The 25,294-nt window shown below is 34.1% G+C and overlaps 4 protein-coding genes across 13 annotated transcripts; 2 read left to right on the top strand and 2 right to left on the bottom strand.

Annotated features, from left to right (window-relative positions):
• Window positions 1-1,580: 1,580 nt before the first annotated feature.
• Window positions 1,581-3,146, top strand: LOC106652879 (riboflavin kinase). 2 transcript variants are annotated; one of them, XM_014372038.2, is made up of 5 exons: window positions 1,581-2,085; window positions 2,388-2,520; window positions 2,594-2,742; window positions 2,824-2,926; window positions 3,002-3,146. In XM_014372038.2, the coding sequence occupies exons 2-5, from the start codon at window positions 2,430-2,432 to the stop codon at window positions 3,103-3,105; spliced, it is 447 nt and encodes a 148-aa protein (XP_014227524.1). In that variant the 5' UTR covers window positions 1,581-2,085; window positions 2,388-2,429; the 3' UTR covers window positions 3,106-3,146. The 2 variants fall into 2 exon arrangements, with proteins under 2 accessions (XP_014227524.1, XP_014227525.1); XM_014372039.2 differs by lacking the exon at window positions 1,581-2,085 and adding an exon at window positions 2,093-2,279.
• Window positions 3,147-3,244: 98 nt separating this feature from the next.
• LOC106652875 (H/ACA ribonucleoprotein complex non-core subunit NAF1) lies at window positions 3,245-5,740 on the bottom strand. Its single transcript, XM_014372033.2, has 4 exons — window positions 4,859-5,740; window positions 4,474-4,745; window positions 3,826-4,043; window positions 3,245-3,733 (listed from the first exon to the last, which is right to left on the bottom strand). Exons 1-4 carry the CDS (start codon window positions 5,723-5,725, stop codon window positions 3,282-3,284), a joined length of 1,809 nt encoding a protein of 602 aa, XP_014227519.1. The 5' UTR covers window positions 5,726-5,740; the 3' UTR covers window positions 3,245-3,281.
• A 776-nt stretch (window positions 5,741-6,516) lies between these two features.
• Window positions 6,517-15,654, top strand: LOC106652942 (ras-specific guanine nucleotide-releasing factor RalGPS2-like). Of its 9 annotated transcripts, none has more exons than XM_014372139.2 (13): window positions 6,517-7,040; window positions 8,607-8,743; window positions 8,817-9,010; window positions 9,111-9,348; window positions 9,438-9,601; window positions 9,680-9,875; window positions 9,946-10,118; window positions 10,200-10,400; window positions 10,760-10,834; window positions 11,746-11,931; window positions 12,076-12,255; window positions 12,328-12,470; window positions 12,570-15,654. In XM_014372139.2, the coding sequence occupies exons 2-13, from the start codon at window positions 8,669-8,671 to the stop codon at window positions 12,695-12,697; spliced, it is 1,953 nt and encodes a 650-aa protein (XP_014227625.1). In that variant the 5' UTR covers window positions 6,517-7,040; window positions 8,607-8,668; the 3' UTR covers window positions 12,698-15,654. The 9 variants fall into 9 exon arrangements, with proteins under 9 accessions (XP_014227625.1, XP_023314989.1, XP_014227621.1 ...); XM_023459221.1 differs by lacking the exon at window positions 6,517-7,040 and adding an exon at window positions 7,184-7,581 and having other exon boundaries at window positions 12,349-12,470; XM_014372135.2 differs by lacking the exon at window positions 6,517-7,040 and adding an exon at window positions 7,186-7,581.
• Window positions 15,655-16,122: 468 nt separating this feature from the next.
• Window positions 16,123-17,005, bottom strand: LOC106652896. The gene is made up of 3 exons (XM_014372061.2): window positions 16,765-17,005; window positions 16,542-16,669; window positions 16,123-16,455 (listed from the first exon to the last, which is right to left on the bottom strand). Exons 1-3 carry the CDS (start codon window positions 16,886-16,888, stop codon window positions 16,273-16,275), a joined length of 435 nt encoding a protein of 144 aa, XP_014227547.1. The 5' UTR covers window positions 16,889-17,005; the 3' UTR covers window positions 16,123-16,272.
• Window positions 17,006-25,294: the final 8,289 nt, after the last annotated feature.

Genomic DNA, 25,294 nt, shown 5'->3' with positions numbered 1-25,294 from the left:
GATTTTCGACTTTCGCAGCACGACAAAAGCACTATACCGTGAAAATGTGCAAACTGTCGAGGCACGAAGCTTATATTACATCGGTACACAGAATTACTGCCAACTCGAGAGTTTCATTTTCAATTTGCAGCATTTTTTTTTTCATCGACAAGCAAGACTAATTTCGCGCGTCAGTGGAAAATTTTTTTTAGAATTTACGCCGTTTTTTCATTTACACGCGGCTACGCTGGACTGCTGACAATTTATTCTTTTTTTTTTTCATGATTATTTTTAACGACTTGAGTAATTTTCACAATTTTCGATTTTACAATGTTATATCGATATTTGACAATGTTATATCGAGCGACGAGTGACGAATGGGTTTATAATTACAGGATGACATTTGATTTTGTTAGCTTTTTGAAATTTAATTTGATATTTGAGCAGAAGAGCGAACGTTTTGGAAACGAAATTATTAGTACATAGCAAACGCAAAATCTTCTAATATGACATCGTGATATTTATAAATGCTTAGAGCGATCTGGAATCCATTTACATAATGCACCGGCATTATTATTTTTATTATTTTCAACGTATGCCAAAGATAAAAATAGTAAAATAACTCCATACAGTTGATAAGGCCGAAAATAAAAATATTCAAACCCGCTTTCTGGAATTTCTTCCCAATGATCTCTGCCAAAGAATGTCAAAACAAAGGTCACCCATAGCATAGAGCCATTTGGAAAAATATTATGTATTCGCAGCGCGGGAGTCTCTATACTAAAAAACGGGTTTGAACGATTTGCATTTTTACCTTGGCTTCGGCTTCGGCGTCCTTGGGTGGAAGGTAAAAATGCATTTTATTTATTTCATTTTTTTAATAAAAAAAGTAAGCAAAAAAAGTGCCAGCTCTCGACTATTATTACGACTTCGTCGCGAAGTTCCATAAATGCACGCAGAAGCTGTATAGAGGGTATTAGCGTGGAGGAGCCGTTTTTATATGACACCGAAACACGATTGTGCGTATATGTACAAGTGCGATACGATCGATGATTTATTCTTATCTGCACGAGTTTTATTGCTTATAATCACGTTTTGCGGGATATATATAGATTATAATTCGGATGTGCTCGGCTTACAACCGATTTTATCCATGAAGCATGACTGTCCGAAACGTAGCACGAGTTAATACATCGTATTCCGTACGAGTAGTAAAAAGTTTTCAAAAATGCGAAAAAAAAAACTTTACGCCGGCGAATAGCTGAAAAAACTGGTTACGTGAAGTCCAGCGAAATTTAATGGCGGAGAACGTGTGCTTTTTTGTTCGCCGCTTTTGTTTCGCGCAAATTAAAAATCAATTATTGAAAACATTGTGCCACTAAAATATCATTGACTCAACAAAGACACAGATATTCCCAATTTAGAACAGAAGTATAAAAATATAAAAGATAAAAGAATTACAAAGAAATTCCATGCGCATATTTGCATAAATTATCGTTTCATACATAAAGTACAGTAGTGAGAAATATAACAATGAGAAAGAATAATCCAAAAGATTATCATTGGATAATTTTGATGCAGAGTGATGCCTTGTAACTAAATGCTTATATCTATAAAGCTCATATGTTCGAAAATTACGATCAGCTGCTTTGCATTATAGGTATTAGGTATATAGTTGCAGACAATACGAAATGGACACACCAGCGCACTGCAATTGGATGCAACGAAATCCTCGAAATTGCTACGCGTGCATAATACGCGATCAACGAAATGTCATTTAAATCGACTGCTCGCCGAAGCTGATTCATTTTGTAAAGTAACATTTTGCACATCTGATCGGATTTAAGTCGATGGTATTGTGTAAGAAAAATCGAGTCCTTGAAAGCATATAAACGCAGAGCTTTGACATACTAGACGTACCACATACACATACACAGCGTATACACCCAAGTGCGTGTACGGAATGGAATTTTACATAACTCATAAAAATGTGTGTGCAATATATAAAATGAATAGATAACACCGATCAAGCTAACAGACTTGAAACTATGTGCAGGAAATCGAGCCATAACCTATCGCTGTGATACGTCAAATACACTTCGTATGGTAAGGTGGTCTCTTGACATTTCCAAAAAATAAATAACAATTTCGCAATAAGTTTCAAATGTGAATAACTTGCCGTTACGTGTTTATCGTACCGATTATTTAAAAATTAATCTTTTTAAAGTCTTTAATACTTATTTGGTCAATTTTTGAGTGATTTACATAAAACTTAAATTTTATTTGATCAAAGCTTGAATGTGAGTGTTGTTGATTCATGATGATTTTCGGTATTACTTGAATTGAATATCATGTGATAAATTAAATTTTTTTGTGTGCTTCTATTAAACTTTTTTATTTCATTTCAGGCCGCATCAAGTGCATGATAAAATAGTACTCAAGTTTTAACAATGGTTGCCAAAAGTTATTTACCTTACTACGCTGCTGGAAAAGTTATAGCAGGTTTTGGTAGAGGGTCAAAGGCATTAGGATGTCCAACAGGTAGTTGCCCTAATTTTCAAATTTTGAGCATTCCAGGATAAAAGTTTCATTAAAACTTATATTGCAATTACAGCTAATTTACCAGAAGAAGTCATTGAAGCACTACCAGCTGAATTTGAAACTGGAATTTATTATGGGTGGGCTTCTTTAGAAAAATCAATTTATAAAATGGTGATGAGTATTGGTTGGAATCCTTTTTACAAAAATGAAAAAAAATCGATGGTAATCTAAATTGCATACTGTTGCATATTATTGCATATTACATGAAAAAATGGAAATTTATTTCTATGGATTCATTTACAGGAAGTACACTTACTCCATGAATTTGAAAATGATTTTTATGGGAAGGAATTGAAAGTTTTAGTATTGGGATATGTCCGTCCAGAGCTTAATTTTACTTCTGTTGGTAAGTACAAAAAATACTTGAAATTCACTCAGTTCATATGCAAATAACTTATGTATTAAATTCTATTACTTTTAGATGAACTTATTACTGCTATACACAGTGATATAGATGTAGCTGCTAAATCTTTGGATGAACCACTAATGGCAAAGTACAAAGAAGATTCTTTTTTATCTAGTTGAAATTAAAATTAGATTAAGCAAAATTCAAAATTCTATTTATAATTCAATGGTATTAATTAATAGATAACTAAAGAATAAAAATGAAAAATTATTTTATTATAAAAATACATTTTACAAACTTAAACAATAAAAATGTTATGCTATTATTATACACTTTATATTTTGTAATAAATACATTATTTTTTACCTTGAGGATTTTTTGGTTGGGCAGGAGGTAATTGAGCAGGAGGTAATTGGGCAGGAGATTGTGGCCTAGGAGGTGGTGTACCAAAAGGCAGTGTCAAAGTCTGTTGAAGCCCTAAATTTGGTGGTAAATTATTTTGAGGGACCACATATTGCATTTGCCAATATTCAGGTGGATATTGAAACTGTTGATATTGAGGTAAAGGATATTGACTAGCTGGATATTGTCCAGGTGGGAATTGAGTAACTGGAAATTGGATATTTGGTAATGGCATTGGAGCAGGTGGCATTTGATATCCTTGTTGCGGCCAGAAATAATTATTTTGTTGCTGATATCTTTGTCTAGACCATGAATTTGTCTGATAAAATGGATTTGGTCTATTTGCATTTGGACCTTGATGTTGCAGACCCCTAGAAGTGTTTGGCATGCCACCTTGCTTTTTTCCTAGTAATTTTAACATAGTTTTAACATAAATTTATTATTCATAAAAAACTGGATTATAGTTACAGTTATATAAAATGAATATTTTTATTTACCTCGTTGATAAGGTACTCCTCGTCCTCTAGGATTTCCTCTAGCATTACCAAAGCCTTTGGTATTGTTATTATTTCTGGTGGTGTTATTACTTTTAGTGGTATTATTACTTTTTGTAATAGTTTTAGAAGATTCTTTTCTAGCCATATATGCTTGTTCTTCCTCATCATCAGAAAATTGCGGATCATCATCATCATTTAAATCTTCACAAGGTTTCAACCTGAAATTAATTTTATTTTAAATATTATAATTTATATTATTTTATTCTGAATACTAAATGAAATATCAGTTACACATATTCTAATTCTAATATGATCATTTTAAGATCAAATTTACAACTTTGAGTATACAATGACTTGAAAATTACATCTGAAGTAATCATTAGAATGCTACGTAAAATCAAATGGGTCTGTCATTTTTCTTATAAAATATTATGACTACTTTATTTTTAATTTTAGATAAACCTTGAATATGAAAGACAAAAATTTGATCTTGAGAAAACTATTTTTCTCATTTAAAATAAATGTAAAATCAATTAAAAGCATGAAAAGTAAAATAGATCAATTTGTTAGGTATTATACACTTGTAACACTATCCAAAATGTATGGTATTAATTAAAATAAGTATTTTGAGATAATTTTTAAACTTACTTGGTAAGCTCAGAAAGGAAAACTAGTGATGTGTATTCTGGTTTACTTGAGCAGAAGTAGACTTTCATGCCTGGTTCTATACCTCGCTCTGAAATATGTTCTTTACTATTGAATCTCACGCAATAGTGAGGGTCTTTGACCGGCCCAAACACATCAAAAACTTTACCGAGGGGTATTTCTCCTCGTTTGAGAAAAAGTACAGTATCTAAATTGACAACTGGTTTGCCTGGTAATGAACGAACAACAACCATTTGATCAGCAAACCATCCAACCTGGATAAAAATATACGATCAAAAAATTAGACAATAAGCACATTTTTTAATTTACACTAGCATTAATAATTTAATTTGAAACTATTTTGTTATAAGAAAACGTAAAAACTTACCTCGCCTATCTCATCAACCAGAACCTCTGGAACTGATATATTAAGGTCCTCAATAGGTGGCAAATCATCATATTCACCTTTAAAATCATTCTCTTTTTTTTGTCTCTGTTTTTTCTGTTGAGGTTTGGTTTTTGGCGCAGCAGCTTCTTCTTCATCTTCAGAAGTTGATGATGACGATGAAATTGAGCTACTGGAGTCCTCATCGGAGTCTTCTTCAGAAGACGAATCGATAGCACGTGTTTCTCGCACGGCATATTTATCCACAATTACAGGAGGTGACTTTGAGGCCGATTCTTGCGCGGCAGCCTCTTCGACAGTCTTTTCTTTGTTTTCAGAAGATGAATCTACGGCGGTTGATGTTTCTTCTTGCATGGAACATTCAGATGACACATGCTGAGATGATTCGGTGGACAAATTTTCCACAACGGCTTTTCCCTCGTCTTTTGAAGATGAATCTGTCACCGATGTTTCTTGCACGGGATCCGCGTGATTAGATGACTCGGGGGACAAATTTTGGACGATAGCTTTTTCTTCACCTTTTGAAGATGAATCTGTAGCCAGTGTTTCTTGCACGGCATCACTATTCACAATTTCGGAAGATGTCTTCGAGGGCGATATTTCTTCTACGACAAATTTTTCCTCAATTTTCGGCGACGATTGCGACGACGAAGTTTCTGGCACGGCACTTTTATCCTCGACTTTAGGAGACGAATCCAAAGCCGATGTTTCTTGTACGGAAGACATTGTGATGGGCTTAAAAAAATCGTTTTGACGTATACTTAAGAACAGCACGTGGGGACTGGGGTTGTGTACTGAGCAGAGCCGACGACACGTGCTTGACGGTTGGACTCTAGCCGCTAGCAGCATGCGGCATTCGAAAAATACGCTATGAGTTTTGATACATGCGCGGTACGAGTCACAGCACATGAGCTTGCGCCGTCTGCAGCTGAGGCGCTGATTGCTGGATAAGCGGCCAATTCAAAATTATTTAATGGCACGTCTTGTAGATTCAATGTTGGTTACATAATTATAAATTAATTAATAGGTAAAGATTAACTACCTTTTTGAAAATGTTGTATTATTTATTGCGCATGCTGTCAAAGATTTTGATATTAATTTTTTTATCCTTCATAAATTATAAAATTATACGCACAAAAAATTTAAGATTCAACATAAATAATTTTTTTTTTATGACTACCATGAAAATTGAAAATACATTATTGTTATAATATTAATTTAATTTTGTTGATCATCATTCCAAAAAGATTTGATCAAGTATCAAGTATGTAAAGTGGAATGATATTTCGCACGAATTTTTACGTATGACAATATCCTCCAACAATCTATATCAATTCGCTTGTCTATTACCTCCAGAGTTTTGATACCTCAAAAGAAAAGAAAAAAAAACATTGAAAGTCATGGACACATTCCAAACGTCATAATTTTCTTATACATCATTAAAAACACCTATTGACGTAGATTCAACTTATTTTGAAATTGTATACAATTTGTATCTTAAAATTAACTCGATTAAAAAATTATAGTAAATGCGTAACGCGAGCTAGTATCAACTTTCAATTTTCTTTATGGTATACATTTCGCTAAAGATATTTCAATGTTGCGCTGACCCGTGGTGATAAACTATACATTAATAATAATCATGTAAATAATATACAGATGGTTTGGTGTGATTTCACGAGTAAGATATAGAGTATAGATGTAGATTGGGAAAGGTTTCGAACGTTGCAGCAGATGTTCGAAACTTTTTGAAACCCAATTGCCAAACCTCCGAATAAAAAACGTAAAAGCGCTCGATTTCGCATTATATTGTTCTCGAGATAACTCCATAACGATGGTATTATAGCATTAAGCGTTTAAGCACGCATAAGCTGGCTGCGATATAATCTGTCAAAAATAAACGGCGCCGCAGCGTTTCGAACTCTTCGATGACGCGCTGCGCTGCCGGGCTCGTGACTTTGCTCCGCTGCGGCTGAATTGGCAGCTGCACAGAACTCGGCGGCGACAGTGGACTGTGTGGAGTAGTATAGTATAAGCGCCAGGCGTCGTCGTGACTCCGTATAATATAAGCCGTTGCCGTGCAATTATTGCATCGCAGTTGCAGCGGTAGTAGTAGTAGTATACAAATATCATCGCTCTCGTTACATAGCCCCAACCGTCTGCGGTGAGTCTGTGCGCTGCACTGCGTGTGTTTATGTAGGCTACGCAGCGATATAACTGTGTGTGCAGTCTTTTAACGTGCATGTGTGCGTCGTTGGCTGCCTCTGTGTCACATCACCAACACCCGTCGCCCCGTGTGTATAATATATCGTGTGTGTGCTTGTGTGTAACAGAACGAATCGCATGCGCGTACCAAAACTGCAAAAAATGCAGTCGTCGTGACGTGACTCCGAGACTGAGTCGTCGCCCGTCGTATCTTATGCACTCTGCTCTGCAAATAGTAGTGCATGTGTGCGCGCGCGATCTCGCATAGTATACTAAAAATATTATTGCGCGACGGAAAATCAGAATACTCCATCGTCGCGCGTTGGACCCCCAAGTGCAGCACATAGTCGACCTTGTGTTGTATACACTACAGTACTACACTATTTTCTCTGCGTGGGTCGTCGTCGTTGTAGTGCGTGCGAACACCCTCGCAGGCACCGTCTCGTCGCGATACTATACGAAAACAAACGACTCAAGTATATAGAACGTATAGCTCCGAGGTAAAGAAAAAAAAATACCCAAGTAATCAATTTATGCCTAGCCACTTATACGATCGCGGGGCCGATGCATGCGGCGATATAAGCCGAGACGCGGAGAAAGTCGAGCGACAGTTATTTTGTTGTGATTTCGTTGCGGGGAAAGTCTTTTGACATTTTCAGATAGTCCGCGAGGCCTGATCCGCCTGCGATGTGTTTATTATACGTAGGCTATATAGCCGATAAAATGCAAATATAATTGTCGGCAAAACAGTCTCCGTTCTTCGCAATAGCGACGAGGAATTTCGTGTGTTTTTCCCCAATTCCGATCGAAACCATATTACGTGGGGTTTACGTTCGTTTTTGCGCGTGTGTGTGTATACAAGTGAGAGATTCGATGCAACGCAATCGATGAAAATTCGCTATCGCTGCCTTTAATATATAGGGTTAGTAGTTCGATGTGTATATGTGCTGGTGTATAATATTGCGCCTATGTGAGTGCGAGGCGACAAAAAGTGAACAAATGATGTATAAGTGGTCGGGAAAGTTGTCATGAGCAGCTTTTCGTCGCTATACTCGGTGACAGGGCAAGATTTCTCAAAGCTTCCAGTATAGCGAGGCAGGATGTCGAATAGTTGCTCTTCGTCGCGTTCGTTTCGTTTATTGAGCACAATTTTATCGACCCAACCGACTTCTCTCGACATTTTTGTTTTTGTTTTGAAACCATTGATCATGGCAGTGTAAACAAAAAAAGTTATACAAATTTGATGTCTTTTAATTACCAAATTTCGTGATCTTGATGGTTTTATGGAAAAATTATTGGTACATTAATTTAGAGTAAGGCAGCACTTATCTTGACAGCTATTACATTCTTTGTATATTTTCACATTCTTGCTCGTGTGATATCAGTGCAAGTTATCAGTGCTAAAGTGATTAGCTCAATTCTATGGCTTATGTTAGATAACACTGAAGCTTTAAATTTATGAATGAATGAACTGTGAGCAATAAAGTCTGATCGATTTAACATTTTTATTTCTCTTTGTTTGCAGAAAGCAAGGGATTTTCAGAAATTGAACAAAAATGCCATGCGCCCGCTAGTTGCTTCAGTTCCATGGCTGATTTGCATTTTTCCCCAATGCCCCGTGATTTTTTAACCGAATCAGTCACAAGTCTCCGACTTTCTAAGGTGTGTATTAAGATTAATAAAATTTTTTTACACATTTTAAAAAACTAATATCTACTTCATTATTATTTTATAGTTTGGAAACAATGACTGCGCAGACAAAACCTATAGTCCAAACGATTCAGTTAATAGACTCTTGTTACCTGCTGATCTAAATGCAGGTGACAAGAGTCTTTTAGATCGAAAAGAACATAAAGAAAAAAATAAATCATTTAGAAAGTACTCAGAACTAACACCACCAAGTGTATCAAGCAGCTATGAAAATTATGGGTGTGTACTTCAAAATATTGTTATTAGCATGTTGTTAATTAAAATTTGGTTTTTTTAAATAGAACTTATCCATTTATGTCACTCTTAATTTGTCACACAGGTCGGCAGAGAGCAAATCCAACTCATTACCAGGGCGCTGTAACAATAGTTCGCCAGTGCCAAATACAACAGTTGCCACTGAGATTTCAGCTGACGACCTAGCGTCACAACTTACCTTACTCGATGCTTGCGTCTTCAAATGTATAGAACCTCATGAATTATCCAATTGCTCTTGGAATAAAAAGAACAAATTAATAACAGCTCCAAATGTTGTTAGTTTTACAAGGCGATTTAATCATGTTAGTACTACAATATTTTTAATGTTAAAGTCAAGTTTACCAATAATTACCAATAAATTGATTAATTTATTTTAATTTTCATATTACAGACAAGCTTTTGGACTGTTCAAGAAATATTAAATGCACCAACACCAAAGATGCGAGCAGAATTTTTGGCTCATTTTATAAGGGTTGCAAAGAAACTTTATGATTTAAATAATTTACATTCTTTATTTGCTATCATCTCAGCTTTGCATAGTGCCTCTGTTTATCGGTAAAATTTTATTTCAAAAATAATATTACTTCAATTTAATCCAAAAAACTAATATTCTCTTCCTCAATTTATTTTTAGACTCAACAAAACATGGGCTTATTTATCTAAAAAGGACAAAGCTGCATTTGACAAACTCGCTGAAGTATTTAATGATAAAAGCAATTGGTCTAATCTTCGAGAACACATGGATAACATTAAACTGCCATGTATACCCTACTTAGGATTATTTTTAACGGATCTTGTATATATAGATATGGCTCATCCAGCTTCAAAGGTATTGTTGATGCAAATTTTAATTATTTTTAAATAAACTGTATTGTAATTTTAATCTTTTTTCTGCATAGAATGGAGATAATCACCAACGTGTTTCAAAAATGAATGCTGTTTTAACTAAATTAGCAATGTTTCAAGCTTGTGAATATCCTGGAATAATACCATTACCAGATGTGCAGCGATATCTTAATAGTGTACGCTACATTGAAGAATTACAAAAATTTCTCGAAGATGATCATTTCAAGTCAGTATTTGAAATCTTAAATACGTAAAACCTATCATAAGATCTTGTGATACATTTTCCACTCACAAATTTTTTCTACAGGTTGTCAATGAGACTAGAGCCAAATTCACCTATTCCCTCTTCGAGTAGCAGCAAAGAATCTGTTGAAAACGTCGCTACAGGTGTAGCAGCTTTATCGTTATCTCCAGCTCGAGGCTGCGCTGGTTCGCTACGTTTGCACACAGCGTCAGCAGCTACAAAATTTGTTCCTGGTCATCGCAAATGCCGAAGTTTAGGAACGAAGTAAGATAATTAAATGTTTATTTTAATAATAATCAATAGAAATTAATTTTTCAGTATAATTATCTTAATTTTATATTAGATTCGAATAGATATTGCTATAATAACGCTCAAGCTTGTCATTATGCAGTATTTCAAACTGTCATTCTCATAATGTACATTTTTGTTTAGAGCGACTATTATCTTCAGCAAATGATTGCGCTGTATCAATGTCGTTTTTTTTCTTTGGAAAATTTTAGTGTGGGAGAAATATCTTCTACCCACATTCAAATACAAAAACTCACAAATGCGTTAAAAATTGATCTGAACAATTTTAAAATGTAAAAAACTCCAAAGAATGATATCTACTGAATTTATATTAGATTTCGTAGTACAAGTCTCCCACGCAACTTTCATAAGCAAGGAGGTAAATACGGACCTGATACAACCACTCCTGGGTGAGTCCCTTGGGAGTAAGGCGCGCCATTATAAAATATGTTTTATTTTATCTTTCGTTCTGTAGGATTATGCATTATTATTCACTGTTATTATTTATATTCAAGAAACATCAGTGCATTACATTGTAAATCAAACTATCATAATTTTTAGCTATTTTTTTTAATTTAACGACTCCGTATAATTTAACATAGCGCCCAAATTTTGGGCTAGCCAATATGCATGCAAAGCATCATTCATTTCATAAATTGTCCTCATTGAAAGTGAATATTTTGAATTCCTGTTAGTGTAATATTTTTTTTTTTTCAAATTAGTAGGTCGTGTTGTAGCTATTAATTTAAATAATTATTAACAATACATTAATACGCTGATATTTGTTTTCCATGGTAAATTTAACTAGTTACAAGCATGCTGTAAAACATGTTTAGTTATACAAATCAATCTATATTAAAAAAACCTTAAGCTGAACTAAAAAAAAACTTTTTCAGATACATTTTTGGTTGTTATTGACCATATGTTTTTGAAAACTTCTTAAATTTAGAGAATATCAGAATAAAACAATTAATTAACTTTTTCGAACAATTTTCTATAATAATCTCAGGAAACAGGATATTTAGTAGATGTCTCCTCTTTTCAAAGTCTAGTCCTTCATTAACAAATTTTTTATTTTATGCATATATTTATAATTTATAATGAAGCAAAACTAATAAACTTTTTAGGTGAAAATTCAATGAAAAAGTAGAAGTTAATACAAAAAATGTAGTTAAATTCCTTTACAGTTTTTAAAATCCACGAAAAATATTCATACATAGCTTTAAGCTTTTTTTCAATTATGAAGATATACAGTCACTGCATGAGAACGAGTAGAATGCTCGAAAAAAAATTTTATCACTAATTTCTTGCGTAATTGCAGTATTTTTGGAAAATCCGTTACTGTACCATTGGAAGCTGTTCACATTACGGCGAGGCATCTCTTAGATGATTCTGTGCTGGAGGAACCTCATTTAGTAGGCGCTCAGTTGCTAGATCTAGATCACAATTCACCTGGATCGCCTGCGGATGCAGTGAGCGAGGATTGCAGATTGTTACAGAAAAAGAGGTAAATTAATTTTCAATATCATTCATTCATATGTCTGTGAAATTTAGTATAAATGATAAATGTTATATAGATATTTCTTTTTGGAGTTAGTATTAAATTCAAATTTACAATAAAATTAACGATTTCATACTTTTTTCACAACAGTCAAGTATTACCCTGTGATATTGACAGCTCGATCGAGCCACGCTGTATCATGCAAGGATCGCTCAGAAGAAAAGTTGTTTTGCGAGATGGTCGTAAACCAGCTGTATCGACATGGCAACGTTATTGGGTACAATTATGGGCTTCTTCGGTTGTTTATTTTGCACCAAAATGCTTCAAAGGGTTTGTAATATTTTCCGGCTAAATGATTTATTACCGAACAAATTTCAAAAATCTTTTATCTTATTAATGCAGTTGTATTGATCCAATCAATAGAAGTGAACGAAGCGATTTCAAAAGAGAACCATATAAAATGATATCGATACTCGGGTGGATTGTTGAAACATTGGATGATAAAGTTCATTCTGATACATTTTTATTAGCTGATCCAAAGAAAGGTAACTTATTGCTTTTCATTTTACTTTTTCTATGTCTTTTATTACTATATGCTGAAATTGTTACATTACTTAACTCGAATCATTGAATAATTTCAACAGGAAACGTATACAAATTTCGAGCAACATCAGTAGATAGCTCAGAACAATGGCTGCGACATTTGCGTGCGACGGTACGAGGTGCCATGGGCAGAAGGCCGTTACCCGCAAATCTTATGTCTTTTGAATAAGATGAAGAAAGATTGTAGTTTCGCCGTCGTGGTATATAACAAAAAGCTGAATTTTCTACACTATCGAACAAATGGAAATTATTAATACGCGTATATAGAATATAAATATACTTTCACGTATTCAGGGCAATCATCCGTTTATCCATTAATCTACAGGAATTGCTTGACAGTAATAATTAAATAGTGCATGACTAAAAAGCAATAATTACTTTAAATAATTATTTGACATCATTTGCTCTCTACGTTATTTTACACATATTTTTAAGAGTGTGAATCGTTTGCCTACATTTATATTTATACATAAACACATATATATATATATTTACAAGGTGTGAATGTATTTTTATCTCACATAAAATTGGTCTTATTTTACGGCGCGAATAAATTTCTGCGCGTCGTATCAAAACTTTTAATTTTACAACTAAATTTTACAAATTTTATTTTACATTTTTAAGAACAATAATATTGATGTGAGTAGTTTTAAAAATAATTACTGATCATGAAGTATCGAACGCTTGAATGATCTGAATTGATTTATTGAGAATCTATGATAGCCTCGTAAGACTGCATAAAAAGTACAATGAACATTTTTAACAAACCTTTGCTGATGTAGTAAAAGATGTCTTGTATCATTGAAAAACATTGAATAAGAGGTTCTAAATTCTAATACTTGTAATTATTTTTTAACATAAAAACACCAAAAATCGCATAAATATGATATCGTGATATCTTATAAGCCATGTCAATTACTATCGAAAAGTACTCACTGATTTTTACACGTTAAATTGTTAGAAAAATCTATGATTTATTAGTCAAGAATTGATTGATGATTGCAACATTATTTACATGATCATGGCTTTTAATTTTGACATCAATCTTGTACTAAGTACTTTAATGTTCATTATAATTTTTTCTGCAACGAATTCAAGGAACTTCAAAATTCCAAGGTGCCACTAAAAACTAATAATATTCTTCATTTTTAACATTGATGCAGGCCTGAAAATAGATTAGATTTAGTACGGATTTTTAATATAATTACACAGTTATTGTCGTACACATTTTTTTATTTGTATATTTTATACACATAAATTATGCTTTAAAATGAAAATTATTACTCTTGAATACATCCAAATGAACATTTTTGCTATAATATTAATATGATAGCTTGTATGAATCAGATCTTGCTAGTAAATCATGATCATCATATGTATTGTGACTGAAGCTTTGACGATTGTGTAAATCATAGTGACTCAACAGTCTCATGTCAATGGTACCAAAAATTAACAATATTATCGTTAGTGTGAAAAAACTGGAAAATAATGGAAACCATTATCATAGAATAGCATATATAATTCCGTAGTCGTTAAAATAGTCGGAGTAACTATATGGTAGAATTTCCGTAGTTATCTACCTGTATCTACGACGAATGTGCATATAAATCTAAATCAAGCTTTTGTAAAAACATCGTCTAGTGATTTGTGTAATTTTTTTTAACTTGTCCAAGCGTGAAAATTGTGGATGGTGAATCATTAATATCATGAATTCGTAGGTGTAGATTCATTGGCTAATAATGCCAGATTTAAAAAATCATCAAACTTTTCAATCTATTTCATAAAATGTTGAGTTTCAACCAGTTAAAAGCGCAGTGAAGAGCTGCTGCAAAAGATTTGTACGAAATTATCGAATATTAGTTGCATTTGCTTCAAATGGAACATTTTTCAATTTTTCACTTTTATTCAGAATATTTTTGACTTAATTTTACCTTATAAATTCATGTTACGTTTTTTAAATTAAAATATGATTGTTTGAATTTCACGTGTGTTTGTAGATTTTTTGTTTTGTTAATTTATAAGGTAATTTTCAACATATTTTATCAAAATATTACTTGAAAATGTTCCTGAGAAGACAGTCGTAGAAAATGTACTAGATGAGCTAAAACAAGATTCGATAACGAGAAACAATAAAACGTAGTTTGAGTGAATAAATGCCACTATACACCATAAAATATAATTATACTAGCGACTATGAATAACCGCTTCTCAATTTTGAGAAAAAGACTGATTTTGGACTTGATCGTCGCTAAACGTATGAGTATGATAAGGAGATGAAAATAAATTATTACAATTCTCCAGCTCAAATGCTACTGCAAATCGCATGTTCATGTAAGAGTGCGTAAATCGTGAAAATATTACTCTTTTACATTCTAGCGAACTTATCGGATGAAAATACATTCTCATAAATGATCAACACTCGATATTATAATAATTTTACCATAATGTAAGAGTCAATATACATTTCGTTGTGTACTCACAAAGTCTTGAAATGTACCAAAACTTTTGTCGTCGTTCATACGTCTGTAAAAATTATTTATCCTCCTTGTTTAGCTGGAATATATCAAGTATTTAAATCGAATGTTTTTTGCAGTATAATTGAAATTCTAATCTAAATTAACGAATGATGATTTTGAAACTGTAGAGTTTAAATTGTATTGAAATTCGTAGGTGTTTTGTCATAATTTACACCAAAACAAAAACATTGCCAACTAATTTAAGTATTTTGTGACAAATTTGTATAATATTATTAATTCTCACTTTAAATATGTTTGCTTGTACAACATGGTTAATGATATGGATGTAAAAATTTACGAACTTCGCGAAATATACGGAGCTTATATTTAGCATAATGAAAATTTGGTCTCAAAAATGATACTTTCTACATTTCAACTGATTCAGGATTTTCGATGTAATTGATAATGTTATTTTATAGTTAAGACTTGATAAAGCCGGGTCATGAGTGGAAATAAGTGAGATGTTCTGTTCAAAATCATATTTATGCATGGTAATAAAGCTGATGCCATACTATATTGCATAGTTACTTGTTCACATTGTAACTGTACTTAGGATTATTGCATACATTAGTTGTTAAAGTGAAAAAAATTAAACCAATTAAAAAACTAATTCCTAATCTTTTGAGTCATTAATTAATTTTACTTTGCGTTTTCTTACCTTATATAGTTGAATTGTTCCACAGCTCTATACATTAATTAAATTATATTCTTTATCCTTTCAAAGCTGATTATATTTTCTCCCAATTTCCAGTTAATTATAAAATTCTGAAGATTTTGTTTGAAAAGTAAAGTATTGACACATGTGAATTTTTTTAGAACTTATTATGTGTTGTGCATTCGCTATGCCTCAGTTATACTTGCTCAACATATATCAAATTGAAATAATAGTTAAAATTAGATTCTACTTTTGTTATTTTTTGATTTTTGTAGGTAAAATGGGAAGAGCACTACTTGATAATTGTCTATACGTACATTACTCATGGGGCAACGTTCCTCTTCAATTCCTTTAGATCACCAGTTTTAATAAAGGAAGAATTATGAATATGTATCTTTAGTTAATAAATAATAACTATTTTAATGTAAAAATATAACAGATTTTGACTTTATTGAGTTAAAATGTTATTGTCTTTTTTGTTCTATTTTTTTGAATCATATAGGTGTATAAAAATAAAAAATCTTACTACCCAAGAAATTACAATAACTTAAGATTAAAAAATCGACGTCACAATTAAAAAGGACAGCATGTCTCGCTAATATTATCATCATTGGGTATTATATGTTTTTGTATTTCTTTTGCGTATCTTTCACTAGTGTATATCAGATTTTTATATTCGTCGGATTCAAGCACCAAGTGGGTTTGAACGTACTCGACGGCCTCGCTGGCGAAGTTGACGGGTACGTCGTCGCGTTTCTGAAACACAGATTCGAATTGGACAGTAAGTCAAAAGACGCACTTTTAAAAATTTTTATCAACACGATCGAATTTAAAATACGTACCAAAAGTTCCTTGGCCGTCTCGCGCCAGGCGTTGCCGTACTTGTCAACCTCGTTCGTTCTGTTGAATTTCTCGAGGTGCTTCCTCAAAATCTCGAGTCCGATACTGTAAGCCAAAAAGGTGCCTCGCTCTGGAAAATTCGTCGAACGAACGTGTGTTATTACTCTCGAAAGGGGGCCCTCGTTGAAAAAAAAAGGATCAAATTTAATCGTGAATAATAATTACCATCTTCGGGTATCGATTGGACGAAATCGGCCATTTGCTGCGAGGCCTGGACGTCGCGCGGGCCCGCGAACGTCGAAAAAACGATGAAGAAAACGAGAGTCAAATTGATCGATTTGAGAGCCATGATTTTGAGTTTGAGTAACTTTCTAAACCGTTAGCGCGATTAGCTGTTTGTATATCGGACAACGAAACGACACTGAGGCTCGCTTGGCTCGTTCGATCCTTGGCTCGTGTTTACTATTGTCGCTTGTTTTATTCGCGCGGCTCTGTCAACCGAACACCGCGAGAGTGTCGACGATCATTGGCTGCTATACTGCGGATAAATAGACGCGCGTCTGCGGCGCGACCATAGCTTCGAAATTCAAATTATACCCGTCATCTTATCGTGACATCGATAGATAATAATATATACTATAACGCTTATTTGTTTAGAGATTTTTTCAAGTATAGAACTGACGAATATCGGTGGCACTTGTAAACAATCAAGTAGCTGTAAATCAAGTATAAAGATCGTCGATTATTGACGCGAGCACTTGGCGATGAAAAATTGCAGAATGACGCACGATGATTTTGCTGGTTTGAAGTTTCGAATTGCTTGCAAAATTTGAAATTGATAACGTTTAATATTACTAATGCTTCTTTATAGAGTAATAAAAACACAAACAACAACTGTATGTGACACAATTTGGAAGTGTAAGCAATGATTTTTGTCACGGGCGCTTATTTTAAAAATCTTTTCGTGAAATTCCTCGCGAAGCCTCGATCGACGAGCACGAATGCAAGTCGGTGAAAAAGAGACCAAAATTCAACCCGAAACTCCGAAAGACCACCAGCCAGTCGGCGGTAGTACATATGCCAAAAAAAAAAGTTTTTCCCAAATGCAATAGCCGATGAATATTTGAAACGTCTCCACGCTCAGCAGAACGACGTATGTATGTACGGGCCGTCGAGCACAGCAGCATCAGCTCGCCAACAACATTGACCGCTCCGAGAGCACAGAGCGAACGTAGAAAGGGTTATAACGCGTTGCAGCAGTGGTTGAAATTGTAAACGTAAACCGCGGGTAATATAACGTTACGGACTCGTGGGAATACAATAATAGCATATTCCGTGCCCCGCGCGCGCGATCAACTCCGCCGTCGTTGCTGCTACTGCTACTGCTGCTCGTCTTTTCGGTTTATTATATTAGACTTTTGTAAATAAAGATAATTATCTGCTGCTGCTACATCTGCGAGAATGAGCAAGAGAGTATGATGGTCCAGGCAAGTTTTACCTCGAGGGAAATGACGAGAGCGTGAATTAATAATTGTACGTAAAGGGTTAACTTTATCTTTTTAGCCTTTATAATAATTGAAGTCCGGGCGAATCAAGATTTTGCAGCATGAGAGAGAGAATGTATTGCGTTACGCGTTTGGGGGGAGGGATATTCATTGATTATGTAAATTAACGCCGATCGTTTACGTATGCTTTCGATGCCGAAATCATAACTCAACTTTCTCTCTCTCTCTCTCTCTCTCTCTCTCTCTTTCTATCCTTTGTTATGAAATCAGTTTGAGCTTTTTTTCGGGTTCTTATCTAAGTAAGCTCTACAGTGACGGATTGGAAAAAATACTGCCCTAGTACGAACTTTCATTGGTCGCTTACGCCATTAAAATAACATAATGTTTTGGATTAATAAAAGGGCTAAGAAAAGGATAAAATAATTACGGAAGCTTTCCGAGATAGTATTTTTATTAACAATCACATCTCTATCAGCAGAAGCAATCAATATTTCAGCATATTCATCAAAATCTTTTACTATTGCATGTTGGATCAATTCAGCATATTACACGAGGTATATCAAAAAATACAGTAGCCAACTAATCCTCGACCCATTCTCAGTTCTGAACAAGATTGAAAATAGTTTCGGTTGATCTTTGCATCAATGGCTACAGGAAGTAAATAGCCACAAAATAGAGAGTAGTAATAAGTATAGTTACGAAATTTGAAAACATCGCAACGACAATGTTACAAAGGCGTAATGATAGTTGATATCAGGTAAGACTCAATCTTTTTGGCAAAGTTTTTATTAAACCTTCGTGTATTTTCTTTTGGTGTTTCTTCAAATTGCTTTGATCTCCAAATTTCTTCTCACAGACGTCGCATGCGTAATCTTTCCGACCTTCGTGGACTATCTTTTGGTGTTTCAACAAATCTTTTTTATATCCAAATTTTCTCGCGCACTTATCACACGCGTGATCTTTGCGACCTTCGTGAACTATTTTTTGATGTTTGATCAAAGTGCCTCGTTCCCCAAATTTCTTCTCGCATTTGTCACATGCATAATCTTTCCGGCCTTCGTGGACTGTCTGTTGGTGTTTCAAAAAATCTGATTTTTCCCCAAATTTCCTCTCACAATTGTCGCATGCAAAATCTCTACGACCTTCGTGTACTATCCTTTGGTGTTTGAATAAATTAAACTTGAGCCCAAATTTTTTCTCGCAATTCTCGCATGCGTAGTCTTTCCGGCCTTCATGAATTATTTTTTGGTGTCTGAGCAAATACTCTTTTATTCCAAATTTCTTCTCGCACTTGTCGCATGCAAAGTCGTTGCTATCCTCGTGGATTGTTTTTACATGAGAAAGCAAATTACTTTTATATCCGAATTTTTTGTCGCAATAGTCGCATTCGTAATCTTTGCGACCTTCATGGACGATCCTTTGGTGTCTTACCAAATCCGATTTTTGTCCGAATGTCTTCTCACACTTGTCGCATGGGAAATCTCTTCGACCTTCGTGAACTATTTTTTGATGTTCGAGCAAATGCGTTTTTTTACCAAATTTCATATGACACGTATCGCATGCATAATTTTTGCGACCTTCATGGACAGTCTTTAGATGGGAGAGCAAGTTACCTTTTTGTCCAAACTTTTTTTCACACTTGTCACATGTAAAATCTTTGCGACCGTCGTGTACTGTCTTTTGGTGTATGAGCAAAGTCGATTTTAATCCAAATTTTTTTTCTAACTTGTGGTATGCGAAATCTTTGCGAACCTCATGAACTCTTTTTACGTGAGAGAGTAAACTCTGCTTACTTGCAAATCTCTTGGCACACTTTTCACATAAGTAATCTTTGAAAATTTCGTGAAATATTTTGTTGTGCTTGAGTAAAGTTGATTTATTTTCAAATTTCCTCTCGCACTTGTTGCATGAGTAGTTTTCGCGATCTTTGTGTACTAATTTTTGGTGTGTAAGCAAACTTGTTTTTTTCACAAATTTCTTCTCACAATTGTTACATGCAAAATCTTTTTGCCGTTTATGTTCTGATATTTGATGTCTACTCAAATGACTTCGGAACTCAAATTGTTTTTCGCACTTGTCACAAGCGTAATCTTTTCGTTCATCCAGAATTGTATTTCGGTATGTGATCATACTCGATTCTAGTGTAAATGCCTCTTGACGAACATCACAAACGTATTTTTCATCGTCTGAAACAACTACGTCAAATCCATTTGAATTATTTTTTAAGATAACTTTCTCTGGTTTATCCTCACTTTTATCCATTTTGGCGCCTAAATTAATTGATCGGTCAGTCTATTTAGTGCCACGGAAATGGAATAATTAAAATTTATTTTCTGATTTTGTAGTTTGTTTCCTCGAGAAAGACAACATTCAAACTAACTTATTTTCACTATAAACATGATGAGTGTTTGGAAGAACTATGTAAAAAACGTTTATGAAATAAAAGTTTACCGATTTGTCTGTTTATACGTTATCCTAACAATATTTAATTAAATATAAAATTTCTACAGAGCAGCAGCTACACGGGACCTTTAAGAAAAATTGCTTAATTTCAAACTCGTCAGAAAACTGCTTAAACACACTCAAAAACTTTTGTAATATATGGTTTCGATTGGACATTTTCTCAGTTTTTCGTTAGTGCAGTTAGATTTTCGAAAATTCTCCCTGCAATATTTTTAAAATAAACATTCAACATTTAATATCTTAATAAGCGTATTTTTAAGATTTTTTAAAATAGTCTAGATCGAAGGCTTCGAAGTTTATATTGTCCAGCGAGTTAATTTTATTTTTACTAGTCGAAATACAACAATGAACGTGTAAAAACGAGACTTGTCAGCCCGCGCGGCAGCTGAAATGGCATGCAGTACTTCTTCGGGTTTTTCGGTAAGAACTTTTTTCTTTTCGCGGCTCCAAATAAGACGTGAAAAAAAATCTAGGCTGATAGTTGCCCAAAGAGCTAGAAAGTGAATAGCCAAAAAAGTTAAGGAGAGTAGTAATTAGTAGAGAGCGATATTTGTCTCAAAAATAAAACACCGCAATGATAGTGAACAACGGTACAATGAATAATGACAAATGATATCACGCAAGACTCAATCATTTTGGTAAAATTTTCATTGAAATTTTAGAAAAACACATTTACAAATATTTATACATATTTAAAATGGTCAATTATCATTTTTTTCAACAGTCATTAACTGTTTGGTGTTTGAGCAAATTCACTTTTGGTCTAAATTTGTCCAAATTTCTTCTCGCATTTGTCGCGTGTGAAATCCTTGCGGCCGTCATAGATTGTCTTTTGCTGCAAGAGGAAATGCTGTTTATGTCCAAACTTCTTATTGCGCTTATCATTCGCATGCAAACTCCTTGCGACCCTCGTGGACTATCGTTTGATGCCTGATTAATAGCATTTTTCGACCAAATTTTCGCTCGCATTTGTCGCATGCATGATCTTTCCGACCTTCGTGTACTATCCTTTGGTGTTTGAATAAATTAAACTTGAGCACAAATTTTTTCTCGCATTTGTCACATGCAAAATCTCTGCAACTTTCGTGAATTATTTTTTGGTGTCTGAGCAAATTTTGTTTCTGTCCGAATTTCTTCTCACATCGGTCACACGCGTAATTTTTGCGACCTTCGTGGATTGTTTTTTGGTGTCTGAGCAAATTACTTTGGTCCCCAAATTTCTTCTCGCAAATGTTGCATGCGTAATCTTTTCGATCTTCGTGTACTGTTTTTTGGTGCCTTAACAAATAAGATTTTAGTCCAAATTTCTTTTCGCACTTATCGCATGAGTAATCTTTGCAACCTTCGTGTACCGTCTTTTGGTGCTTGACCAAATCTGAATTACTTCCAAAGTTTTTCGCGCAATTATCGCATGCGTAATCTATACAACCTTCGTGAACTATTTTTTGATGTTGAAGCAAATTGAATTTTCGTCTAAATATCTTCTTGCATTTGTCGCATTCGTAATCTTTGCGACCTTCATGGACGATCCTTTGGTGTCTTATCAATTCCGATTTTTGTCCGAATGTCTTCTCGCATTTATCACATTTGTTATCCTTTCGACCTTCATGGACTGTCTTTAAATGAAAGAGCCAATTCCCTTTTTGTCCAAACTTCTTCTGGCACTTGTCACATGTGTAATCTTTGCGACCTTCGTGTATTGTCTTTATGTGCAAAAGCAAATTAGATTTAACTCCAAATTTTTTCTCGCATAAATCGCATTCGTAGTCTTTGCGACGTTCGTGGACTGTCTTTTGGTGCTGAATCAGAATCCACTTTAATCCAAATTTCTTCTCGCATTTGTTGCATGGAAAATCATTGCGACCTTCGTGTACTATCCTTTGGTGTTGGAGTAACTGCTGTTTATATCCAAATTTCTTCTCGCACCGGTCGCATGTGTAATCTTTGCGACCTTCGTGGACCGCCTTTTGGTGTAAGAGCAAAGTCGATTTCAATCCAAATTTCTTCTCGCATTGGTTACATGCATAATCTCTGCGACCTTCATGGACTGTCTTTTGGTGCTGAATCATATTGCATCGTTTGCCAAATTTCCTCTCGCACTGGTCACATGAGTAATTTTTATGGACTTTAAAAATAAAATTATTACGACCTTCGTGGATTGTTTTTTCGTGTCTAATTAATTTCGGTTTTTGTTCAAATTTCTTGCCGCGATCACGATTATCATGTACTGTCTTTATATGCGCGAGCAAACAGCGTTTATTTGCAAATCGCTTGGCACACCTTTCACATAAGTAATCTTTAAAAACTTCGTGAAATATCTTGTTGTGCTTGAGTAAAGTTGATTTATTTTCAAATTTCCTCTCGCACTTGTTGCATGAGTAGTCTTCGCGATTTTTGTGTACTAATTTTTGGTGCGTAATCAAAATGGACTTTTTCACAAATTTCTTCTTGCAATTGTTACATGCAAAATCTTTGTGGCGTTTATGTTCTGATATTTGGTGTCTACTCAATTGACTTCGAAACTCGAATTTCTGCTCGCACTTGTCACATTCGTAATTTTTTTGTTCATTGTGAATTGTATCTCGGTGTGTTATCATACTTGATTTTAGTGTAAATTCCTCCTGACAAATATCACAAATATGTTGTTTTTCATCTGAAACAACAATGTCATGTCCACTTAAATTATTTTCTGAGACAACTTCCTCGGATTTCGTCTCACTTTTATCCATTTTGGTAACAATTAAACGATTGATCCTACTATTTAGTGCTACAGAAATTAAATGAGTAAAATTTATTTGTAAATATTATGGCTTGTTTCACCGGGGAAGTCAACATTCAAACTTACTTATTTTCACTATAAACATGATGAGTGTTTAGAGGGACTATGTCAAAAACGTTTATTAAGTAAGCGTTTACCGATTTATCTGTTTATACGTTATCCTAACAATATTTGATTAAATTTAAAATTTCAACTTGGCATCGATTTCTTCGAAGAATTATTTTGACCTTCTAAGACACGTACACTCCAACGAAAATTCAGTTACATCGATTAAACGTATAGATCCTTGCACATATTTATATGGTTGATTCTCCCGAAGTCTGCTTTTTCGGGTATAAAAAATGAAAAAATGGTTAAAATTTTTTTGTCACATCGAACACCTTTTTTAAACCATAAAATATGAATAATCATTGAATCTGGGGCCTTGAGATTTCGTTTTACGAAAACTATATTCGATTTTATGCTTAAAATTTACTATTTTCGGTTACGGAGGTGACACACATGGAGGTGACAAATCGCTGCTTTGATCAACTATGTAAGAAAAATAAGAAACGCACAGAACTTTCCGCTCAACCCGAAATTTTGTCATGAAAAACGAGTCTTTTGACGGGGTGAGCGGTTAAAAAGAATGATTATAGCTCGAAATATTCATGTCCACGGAGGTGACGGTTTTTTTGACACACGTGAATTTTTCAATAGAATTATGATCGCTGCATCGATAAAATGTAAAATTTGAATCTGCAACTTACACCAATCGAAAGCTGGGTTATAATACTTGACATTTACGTATCTAGGGACATCAAAAATGAATTAGCGACCCAAAGCAGGCGGTATATTTGAAATTGTTCAGAAGCATGATTAAAATCCGAGACATTTTTCAATTGCGTGGTAAATTTTTTAAAGACATTTTTCAAAGCCCTATAATAGACTTAAACTTTACTCTGGATGTATAGAAGCTGGTCTCGTAGTTATTATAGGGCCAGATGCTAATGAGAATGCATGGTACATGCAAATCGAGTTGATTTTGAGATGTAGACATGCCACGGAGGTGACATTTGGCATATATATCTTCACGGCAAATTCAACTGGCACTAAAAAATTGAAATATTTATGTCCAATCATGAAAAACACAACAATATTGAATGAACGACCGATCCAGATTTGGCTTATCTTCACTAGTTTAAGAATATGGCATAAAGACATGCAAAAGGCAGACTTCGGGAGAATCAACCATATACGATAAAAAATTGTCCTTTTTATACTGAGTATATGAAAAAAAGCTCATGATAGGCAATATTGAGTTGACACAAAAAATATCAAGTATATAGATTCATATACACTTGTACAATAAACAATTTTAATATTTATTTCAAAATTTGCCACCCTCTCGTCGTACGACATGATTAACGTTCACCATAAATCGACACTAAAATCAAGCGAATTTTAATGATAAATTTTACGCATAAGGGATATTCATGATAATGTAAGTTAACGTCGATCTTACGGGTACTTTCGATGCTAAAATCAAAACTCAACTTTCTCTCTCTTTCTTTCTATTCTTTGCAGTGAAAACTTCATTCCTGAAACGATGAGTGAGGACGGCTTCTTGCTTCATGATATTAGAATCACAGTATGAACTTTTATTTTCGATTTCTTATCTAAATAAGCGAACAGTGGTGGATCAGAAAAAATGTCACACCCACAAAAACTTTCGTTTTTAGCGCAAATGCTTTCGCATTGCTCCAAGGGCTTTAGTATAAGGATTTTATATTGACAAAAGGGCTAAGGAACGGATAAAATATTTATCAGAATTTTTAATGATTTTGAAGAGATGTAGAAAACGTTTTTTTGTTTTTAAACTAAATTATTAATTGGTTTTTACTTTGGTTTTTTCGGTAAAAACTTTTTTTATTATAGATCAAGTCTCTCTTAACAGTAATAATCAACCTTTTCACTAGGGCATGTTTGATCGATTCAGCATATTACTAGCGGCAACTCTGGTTGCAGT

Source organism: Trichogramma pretiosum, unplaced genomic scaffold, assembly GCF_000599845.2.
Source record: "Trichogramma pretiosum strain Unisexual culture from Peru unplaced genomic scaffold, Tpre_2.0 scaffold58, whole genome shotgun sequence".
Taxonomy (NCBI): Eukaryota; Metazoa; Arthropoda; class Insecta; order Hymenoptera; family Trichogrammatidae; genus Trichogramma; species Trichogramma pretiosum.
This window is presented reverse-complemented; position numbering and strand designations above follow the sequence as displayed.

Coding starts and splice junctions, on each gene's coding strand:
- LOC106652879 (XM_014372038.2), top strand. CDS start 2,430: ATGGTTGCCAAAAGTTATTTACCTTACTACGCTGCTGGAAAAGTTATA. Junction 2,521..2,593: donor GGCATTAGGATGTCCAACAG/GTAGTTGCCCTA, acceptor TTGCAATTACAG/CTAATTTACCAGAAGAAGTC. Junction 2,927..3,001: donor GCTTAATTTTACTTCTGTTG/GTAAGTACAAAA, acceptor TATTACTTTTAG/ATGAACTTATTACTGCTATA.
- LOC106652875 (XM_014372033.2), bottom strand. CDS start 5,725: ATGCTGCTAGCGGCTAGAGTCCAACCGTCAAGCACGTGTCGTCGGCTC. Junction 4,044..4,473: donor TTCCTTTCTGAGCTTACCAA/GTAAGTTTAAAA, acceptor AATTAATTTCAG/GTTGAAACCTTGTGAAGATT. Junction 3,734..3,825: donor AGGAGTACCTTATCAACGAG/GTAAATAAAAAT, acceptor TAAAATTACTAG/GAAAAAAGCAAGGTGGCATG.
- LOC106652942 (XM_014372139.2), top strand. CDS start 8,669: ATGGCTGATTTGCATTTTTCCCCAATGCCCCGTGATTTTTTAACCGAA. Junction 9,011..9,110: donor AGCAGCTATGAAAATTATGG/GTGTGTACTTCA, acceptor TTTGTCACACAG/GTCGGCAGAGAGCAAATCCA. Junction 10,835..11,745: donor CCTGATACAACCACTCCTGG/GTGAGTCCCTTG, acceptor GCGTAATTGCAG/TATTTTTGGAAAATCCGTTA.
- LOC106652896 (XM_014372061.2), bottom strand. CDS start 16,888: ATGGCTCTCAAATCGATCAATTTGACTCTCGTTTTCTTCATCGTTTTT. Junction 16,670..16,764: donor CCAATCGATACCCGAAGATG/GTAATTATTATT, acceptor CGAATTTTCCAG/AGCGAGGCACCTTTTTGGCT. Junction 16,456..16,541: donor AGACGGCCAAGGAACTTTTG/GTACGTATTTTA, acceptor TCTGTGTTTCAG/AAACGCGACGACGTACCCGT.